This window comes from Crinia signifera, chromosome 7, assembly GCF_055691185.1.
Source record: "Crinia signifera chromosome 7, ASM5569118v1, whole genome shotgun sequence".
Taxonomy (NCBI): Eukaryota; Metazoa; Chordata; class Amphibia; order Anura; family Myobatrachidae; genus Crinia; species Crinia signifera.
Window position 1 is genome coordinate 187,876,308 of NC_139223.1, and position 9,153 is coordinate 187,885,460.

The 9,153-nt window shown below is 43.4% G+C and overlaps 1 protein-coding gene across 9 annotated transcripts in view; it reads left to right on the forward strand.

Moving 5' to 3' along the window:
- ZNF385B (zinc finger protein 385B) overlaps positions 1 to 4,917 on the forward strand; it is a 385,947-nt gene extending 381,030 nt beyond the window's left edge. For all 9 annotated transcript variants that reach the window (XM_083154697.1, XM_083154702.1, XM_083154701.1 and 6 more), the window contains one exon: positions 3,509 to 4,917. In XM_083154697.1, coding sequence (XP_083010823.1) covers positions 3,509 to 3,721 — 213 coding nt within the window. In that variant the 3' untranslated portion in view covers positions 3,722 to 4,917. The remainder of the gene's footprint in view (positions 1 to 3,508) is intronic.
- The last annotated feature ends 4,236 nt before the right edge of the window (positions 4,918 to 9,153 follow it).

The following is a 9,153-nucleotide window of genomic DNA, read 5'->3' on the forward strand; positions in this document are numbered from 1 at the left end:
CTTCTAGGAGGGTGTAACTGGGAATAAATATAGTCCTATATACACTAGTGCAGTGTGGGTGAAATCGGGCAACTAGGATGTGTTTTAGATCCACTCCGATCCGCCCCAGAAATGATGTTAACATTGGGTCACTTCACTCGGCCATTCCCCCATTTGACCAGAGCCCCGCCCCTTATGTTGCGGACCCAATCCCTTTTCACTGTGGATGCACCTTTTAATGTGGCGTGTCCCGCTCTGAGCCCCGGCAAAGTTAGGAGGTATGCTGAAGGGGTGTAGGCAATGCAGGGAGCCCCCCAATTACATTACTCCAGTCATATGCCCTGAGCATTCCTGGATATGCAGGGCCTGATTAAAGATTACAGGTGCCCTAGGCTAATACCCTAAGTTTTAGGAACGTTACCCCCCCCCCCCCCCTCCAGTTATAGCTAAGAAGCTTGGGATAAATTATTATTACTATTCCTCGGCTGTCACTTGCAAGGCACCCACTCCCCCTCTAACCGCAGTCCTGGTGCCCTAGGCTGCAGCCTAATAAGCATATTGGTTAATCAGGCAGTGCTCTGGCTCCAGAAACTCTGCCTGCACTGCCAGCTACAACTGGAGCTGGGTGCTGTACACAGGGCCGCCATTAGGGGGGTGCTATGGGGAAAACTGTCCCGCCCCCCCCCCCTGTCACAAGCAGCTGCGCCCAGGCCGCCAGCCCCCTCAACAGTAGCGGGCCGCGTATCCCCCGCAGGCCACTGCTGATCTGCCATATTATAGGCTGTGTTTGAAAAATGACAGGAGCTGATTGGTTGGTGGTTTATCTCTCTCCATTTTATCACTTTTCAAGGCTTAGAACACCTCTCCCTGATATCCTAAACATTTGCTACAAAATAAACGGATTTGATTTTTTTTCTTCACATTAAGCAGCAGTATACATTAATTTGTGTATTGTTTGCAGTCTGATACTAAGGAAGTGCTAATTGCTTCATTTGAAGCCCCTTAATTAAATATTTTAGTTTATTAACATTTTCTACTTTGCATAATATGTTATTTGTGTGAGGGTCAGCGGCAGCTAATATTACAGGTAGAACGTACTTACTAGCTGGAACAAGTATGCATTATTAATCTTCCGCAATTGCACTTGTCACCATGAATTATTACCTTTTCTTACAGTATTTCCTAATATAAGAGAGAGGAGGTGATTCTGGTTGGCTCGCAAAGCTACGAATTTCGCAGCTTTGCAAGTCATTTAAACGTTGCCCGCCCGAACGCACCACAAATCTCCCCGCAGGCATGTGAATGGATTTTTTTTTTGCATAAACATCCATTCGCAGATTGCGCGAGGGGGCGAAATCATTCCATGGTGACCGAGCATGGAATGATTTCCCCAGCGCTCAAAGATCTAATTCAGGCTCTGCTGGCCTTAGATCTGCGGCGCATCTGTAGATGTCAGCTGCCTGCTCACCGCACCCGTGTCACTGGCGAATATCCATGGTAAAGCCCAGCGTTTTCATGGGAATGCCGATGAAATGCTGGGCGTTCCCATGGGCGCAGACACGGCCTGCCACCCTACGCCCCCCCCACCAGCATTGATGTGTGCGAGTTGCCGGCGAATAATTAATTTGCCCTGGCCGCTCGCACAATGCGGCTGCACATGCACGTAAATGCCTAGGCGCATGCGCAGTCGCTAAACATCACGCCCCTGTGTGGATGCGCAAGGGAGCGATCAATTGGAATCACTCCCAAATTTCGGCAACCTAGTACCGTAAATAAAAATGCAGCACTCTCCCATCCTATACAATGAAAGGCTTATGCTGCTCCTCCAGATAATTAATAATACCTCAGTCAATTTGATTTAACAAAGTCACCTGTGCTCGAGCATGGATAGCCTTAAAACCTGGACTGTAATGGTAGAGTTGGAAAACCCGCTGTACGAGGAACTTGGCTGATATTCATACCTCTCCTGTGCAGAGTCGGTGTCTGCGTCCTATGCAAAACTTCAACATACTTCAATGGAGTCTGAGCGCCCTAGTGCTCAGACTCCACACTGCTGCTAGTGTGGAAATCGCTGGACAAATGCCAGCCGTGCCATTTTCCAGAGATCTGCGCATGCGTAGTAGAGTCTGAGCGCTCTAGTGCTCGGACCCTGCTACTCCTGAAGAAGAGGAGGGGCCAAGCCCGGAGGAGGCGTCACACGGGCCTCCTCCTCTTTTAAAACACCCCTGCCCTCAGGTCTCATAGAGGTTGCACATCATGCACCATCTATGACTCCCCTAATGGTGTGTATCATCATGACGTTAACAAGTCAATTTGGCGCTTGTACCTGTTTTGCTTCATTGTAAATGTTTGCTAACTGCCTACATCATACTTGCCTACCCTCCCGGAAGGGGCTGGAGGCTCCCGAAAATCGTGTCCCCCTCCCGGCCCACCAGGTAGGTGGGGAAGTATCCGGCTTGCTCCCCAGAGCCACCACTCGTCCTTCCCCCAATTTCCGTGTCTCAGATGTGGGAGTGGAGCTAAATGATGCAAATAGTGTAATTTTGCATCATTTAGGTCCCGTGGACCCACGAATCACTGTGTTTGTGTTGCCTGGGGGCGGGGCTTGGTGACATCAGCCTCGTCCCTTTTCCCCTGACATGTTGCCTCTTTGGGTTTCTTCTGGAGGGGCAACGATAAAAGTAGGTAAGTAGGGCCTACCTGCTTTGTTGATGCTACAGCCACAAGTATCCTCTTTATCTACCATTGCTGACATGACAAAATATAAAATTTAAGGTACTTGTGAGTTATCCGGGCTGCCGATTTTTTGATTGTATGCCTTAAGTTAAGGCATACAATCAGATGCGATGCGATATCGCATCGCATGCGACCATCGGATGCGATGACCCGATTTTTCCATAGGAATCAATGTTAAAATGGACTGAGTCCATTTTAACATGGAATTCAATGGGAAAAAGGGGTCCTTTTCATACCCCTACTATCCAAGTGGGCATGGAGTTGGATATAAACCTGTGGCGAGCGTAGCGAGCCACCGAGCCCGAAGCGTGGCGAGTGAAGCGAGCCCCGCGAGGGGACGGTATTCTGTGTCCCCTCGCGGGGCTCGCTACGCTCGCCACGCTTCGGGCTCGGTGGCTCGCTACGCTCGCCACAGGTTTATATCCAACTCCATGCCCACTTGGATAGTAGGGGTATGAAAAGGACCCCTTTTTCCCATTGAATTCCATGTTAAAATGGACTAAGTCCATTTTAACATTGATTCCTATGGAAAAATCGGGTCATCGCATCGCATCGCATCCGATGGTCGCATGCGATGCGATGCGATGTGCCCGATCCGACCCGATTTAGAAATCGGCAGCCCGGATAACTCACAAGTACCAAATTTAATGATGTTACATCCATTGAAGAATTTGTTGATGTTTTGTTTGCCATACAAAGCTTATTCTAGACTGTTAAAGCAACATGTAGTTCTAATATATATCAGAATGTGACATGATGTAGAATAATAGATTCTTTTTATTTATTTTTCCAGGCAAAACTGGCCTTCCAGAAAGACATGATCAAGCCTTTAACCCCGACCTTCCTGTCTTCACCTCTAGCAGCCGCCGTAACGTCTACCCTCTCATTACCACCTCGGCCCTACAGTTCCCTATTCCAGGGCTCCGGTTTACCTCCTACATTTCTAAGGCCGGCGCATGGCTCCATCCGGGCAACCACAGCCTCCATTCTGTTTGCCCCCTATTAGCTGCAACGTATCCGTTGCCGGGTGCAGCACCGGTGAGACAAAGGACTGGAACCTTCAGCTGCATTAAAGACTCCTTGCACTGTCATTGCCTCCCTAACAGAGCCGTCTGGAAATTATAATCCGTGAGCCCACGGGCTCAGCCATACTTTGCCATTATTTAAAGCTCAGTCAACGCAATCAGTGAAATACTTGCGGTCTTTGTTAAGAAAAGCACATCTAGGATTGTATTTGCAACTTTGCCTGTGATCCCTATGAGTTATTTATTTTAATCATCAGCGATTGCAAATTGTTTTTATTTTATTTGTTTTTTCCTGGCAGACTTGAAAATGGGGATCTTCCTAGTTCTTTGATGTAAATACATGTTATTAAATCTAAATGACCATCATGAAAGTGTGGAATCTATAGACTTAAAAAGTGCTTTATCGTGGTTAACACCGAATCAGTGGTTAACATTAAATATTATTCTGTGTGATCAAATTGTAAAGTTTACAGGGGAAACGTGTAGTGTTGTCATAGACCCTTATATTGTCGTCTTGTATAGTTCTAGAAGCTAGACGCTGCGTTACGATTGAAAGGCAACTTTCGCTTTTAATAGGTTCATTCTTGTTTTCGTTCCAGTGTTGATAGACGATCCAAATCTAGAAAAGCCATATTACTTTCTATTGCCATAAGGAGAAAATGTCTACAGTCTTTTGTTGCTTTTTTTCCATGACCCAGCGAAGATACTGGTAAAGTAGAGCAAATATACGATATGGAATAAATATATATATATATGTGTATATATATCCAGAAACATAGATGATCTCAGAACATTTGTTTGGTTCTAAAACCAATATAACGCAAGTTATATATTTTCTGTTTTGAAGCTGTTTCCTTGTTTTCATCAAAGCCACTTTATTTTTGTGGATCCCTAATGCAATAATGTACAGAGTTTATATTTATTGTCAAATATCTGTCCTTTATTTTCTAGAACCTAATTGTAATATTTGCATTTTACTGAAGATGTGTTCAATTATGAGGATGCAGATTGCAATGTTCCAATACTGGGTTTTGACGCAGCACATGAATACAAGGGAGCACAAGAGAGAGACTTTTCAAGCACATTCATTTAGAGACATTTATTCTGCAGTAATTAATGGTTTTACTCTGTGTACTTTTTTTTTAATGTACCTTTTCAATAAAACATCATGAAAGGAGTTTGGCGTGTGAGTTTTATGGTGTTCCCACAAGTTTCCACTAGGTGGCAGTACAGAAGCAATAATTGCTGCATCCTTGCTGAACCATGGCATGAGTTGGAGATAAAAGAAAATGTTATCTTTACATTGAATGCACATGTTGTTTGCCTGAAAGGGTATACGTGCAAAATGTCGACATGTATCATGTTGACACTGCCACAATGTCAACACCTAACTAAGACTAATGGGCACATTTTCATAATTGTCAATAAATTGTCCACATCAACATTTTGGAGACTTCTGTATGTGAGATGTCTACAGTTTAACGATGTTGACATCATACCTTTCAACATTCTGATGTCAACATAATGAATGTCGGCATAGTGAATGTCGAATTCTTGACTGCATACCAAAGATGAAAAGATGAAAAAAAAAAAGCATAAATAACAATAGAGAGGAACACCAATTAACTTATTTTATTAATTTCTTAGACATAGCTTTGCGGGCCTCATAGCCCCTGTCCCAAGTCTTCTAGAGGGACACCTCCCCGCAGCAGTTGTTAACCCATAATAGTGCTTCAGTTCACATTGTGTTACAATGCAGGGCTGCCAGCACACATTAGGCAATACAGTGCCCCCAATTAACATAGTGTCCCCAATCTATATTATGCCACATTACAGTGCACCCAGTTCACATTATGCCGCAATATAGTGCAACCACTTTATATTGTGCAACAATACAGTGCCCGCTTCACATTTTGTAACATTATTATGGTCACTGTTTCACTTTATATCACACTACAATGAGCTGGTCCAAGGGCATACCTAGATAAACCCTAAGGAAAAGGTTTTTAAGGGCCCCTATGTACTGTAACACCTAATAATGAAAAATGTATCTAACACATGCACCTATGGTAGCTATGCCCTTATATATAGCTCATGTAACTGTGACAGGGAAGGTGGCCCCTCTCTGCTCTGGGCGTCATAGCAGCTGCACTCCCTGCACCAATGGTAGTTACATCCTGTATGTAACACATGTAACTGTGACAGGGAAGGTGGCCCCTCTCTGCTCTGGGCCCCATAGCAGCTGCACCCCTTGCACCTATGGTAGTTACACCCCTGTATATGACACATGTAACTGTGACAGGGAAGGTGGCCCCTCTCTGCTCTGGGCCCCATAGCAGCTACACCCCCTGCCCCCTTGGAGATACGTAGGAAAATGAATGATGTTTGAGCTGTTCTTGAGCTTGCAACCACACATCACCAGATATTGTATAGCTCCAAATAAATTATTCCATATTTTGACTCTACTTACATGAGATTTTTGTCTCATACAGCAAATGAATATATTCCTGGTGATTCAGATGACGTTAATGCATTTTGACAAATTATATAATAATTTACTAATTACAAATGCAGGAGGATGGGAAATAAAATAGTTCTTCCTTTGGGCACTCGTAACCAAATATAATTTAAATTTCAATTCCCTAAATGAGAGGGTGATTTGCATTTTTTATTTCCACTTTACAACTCTCTGCCTAATTCAATGGAATACAGCTTGGCAGGCAGATAGCTGCTACCTGGGTCACCCACTGTTCATTTTGTACCTTGTTGAAACAATTCTGCTCTGCAGAAGCTGTTGACCGTTAGGGCTCTACCTCTGCGTATCAAAGGGTAAGAAATCCTTATTGCTGGCAAAAATGGACAAACCATTAGGTGTTTTTGTTGCAACAGAAGAGTATGTAGATAAATATAGACGGAAGTCCTAAATGGTAGCTGGTGTTATTAATCATTGTAGAGGTGTTACACACACACGTTATTCACAGGAGAAGCTGTATTTCACACATTTGGAGAAGCGCAATGTACAGTATCCACTAGATAAACATCAAAGACATTTATTGTAGGATTCATTCAAGACCACATAAAACACTAATGTCCATTACAGTTCCACCAACTTGAAATGTTTTAAAAGCATCAATGTCTTTAATATCGCTTTATCATGTGTCATGGAAAAAGGAGGCCTGGATTTATTCATTATTTATGAACAGTTTCTTATACAGGTTGACTATCCCTTATCCGGATTTCTGTTATCCACATTATTCCGAAAACCATTGTTTCCAGAATGTTCTTTTTTGTTGTTGCTAAAAGCACAACTGGGGACATCTGTAACTGGCACTACTGGGGACATCTGTAACTGGCACTACTGGGGACATCTGTAACTGGCACTACTGGGGACATCTGTAACTGGCACTACTGGGGACATCTGTAACTGGCACTACTGGGGACATCTATAACTGGCAATACTGGGGACATCTGTAACTGGCACTACTGGTGACATGATGTGTGACTGGCACTACTGGGGACATCTGTAACTGGCACTACTGGGGACATCTGTAACTGGCACTACTGGGGACATCTGTAACTGGCACTACTGGGGACATCTGTAACTGGCACTACTGGGGACATCTACAGTATAACTGGCAATACTGGGGACATCTGTAACTGGCACTACTGGTGACATGATATGTGACTGGCACTACGGGGGACATCTGTAACTGGCACTACTGGGGACATCTGTAACTGGCACTACTGGGGACATCTGTAACTGGCACTACTGGGGACATCTGTAACTGGCACTACTGGGGACATCTATAACTGGCAATACTGGGGTCATCTGTAACTGGCACTACTGGTGACATGATATGTGACTGGCACTACGGGGGACATCTGTAACTGGCACTACTGGGGACATGATATGTGACTGGCCCTACTAGGGACATATGTAACTAGCACTACTGGGGACATCTGTAACTGGCACTACTGGGGACATCTGTAACTGGCACTACTGGGGACATCTGTAACTGGCCCTACTGGTGACATCTGTAACTGGCCCTACTGGGGACATCTATAACTGGCAATACTGGGGACATCTGTAACTGGCACTACTGGTGACATGATATGTGACTGGCACTACGGGGGACATCTGTAACTGGCACTACTGGGGACATGATATGTAACTGGCACCAACAGGGAGATGATATGTAACTGGCACTACTGGGGACATGATATGTAACTGGCACCAACAGGGAGATGATATGTAACTGGCACTACTGGGGCATGATATGTTACTGGCACTACTGGGGGCATGATATGTAACAGCACTATTGGGGACATGACATGATATTTAATTAGCACTACTCGGGACATCTGTAACTGGCATAACTTATTTCTTCCAATGTGGGGAGCTTTGGGGGAGGTATATGTAGAAATTAGTTTTAGTTCAAACTTGACTTTCAATAGGAAATCTTATAAAAATTGGCAGCTTTTTATGTCATTTCAACTAGGATTGAAATTAAATATGCTGCCATCTTGCTTTTGCAGCAGTTTGGTAGCAAATCAACACTGGCTTAGAGGACAGAAGAGGAAGCACAATGAAGCCTCTAGTGGACATGTAATATAACTGCAAGAGCAAAATAACTTAGCAGATCATTTTGTGACTGCAGATATAAATACCAAAGCTGGAGTGCTCATCTGGCTAAAGTAGAATACTAAACACACGACGGCTTTATACATTGGGCAAGTGGAAATGGCTCTGGGAGGGAAAGTAGAAAGAAGAAAATTACTCATCGAAGGTTAAATGAAAATAAATCTGAAAATGCTGCTTTGTATTGAACTTGATTGAATTACAGTACACAAAAAAAAATGTAATTAATTCTACTTTACATTATCTTGAAACATATTTATAAACACAGGTTTTTGTTTTTTTTTGCTTTGTAAAACATTTCTATTCATGGCACAAATAAGTTGGAACATTTGAAGCAATGTTTATAAATTAACTGGAGAACATGTCCGTGAATGCCTTGCTTATAATCGTGGTGTTGCGAACGCTATTATGTGGATTTCAATAACAGGATTCAGATGTACTTGATTAGCACACAATATTGCATTGTATTGAGGCTCGCTTGCCAGAAGGAACTCTCAAGAGATACAGACACTTGGTTAGAAAGTTCATGAATTTAATTGCATAAAGGACTAATGTTTAACTAAACGTTCAAAATGAATAACACTGCCTTGCCTATATCAACTATGCACAGTGATATTTTGTGATAAAGGTCATGTGCAAAACTGTAGAAATCATTATTTGCATAAAAACCATATCAGATGGACTTAATCAAGTCCATCTCATCTTGTGCCATTATAATGGCACAAGACCGACGCGATGCTCCCGATTTCAATGTTAAAAAATATTTTAACATTG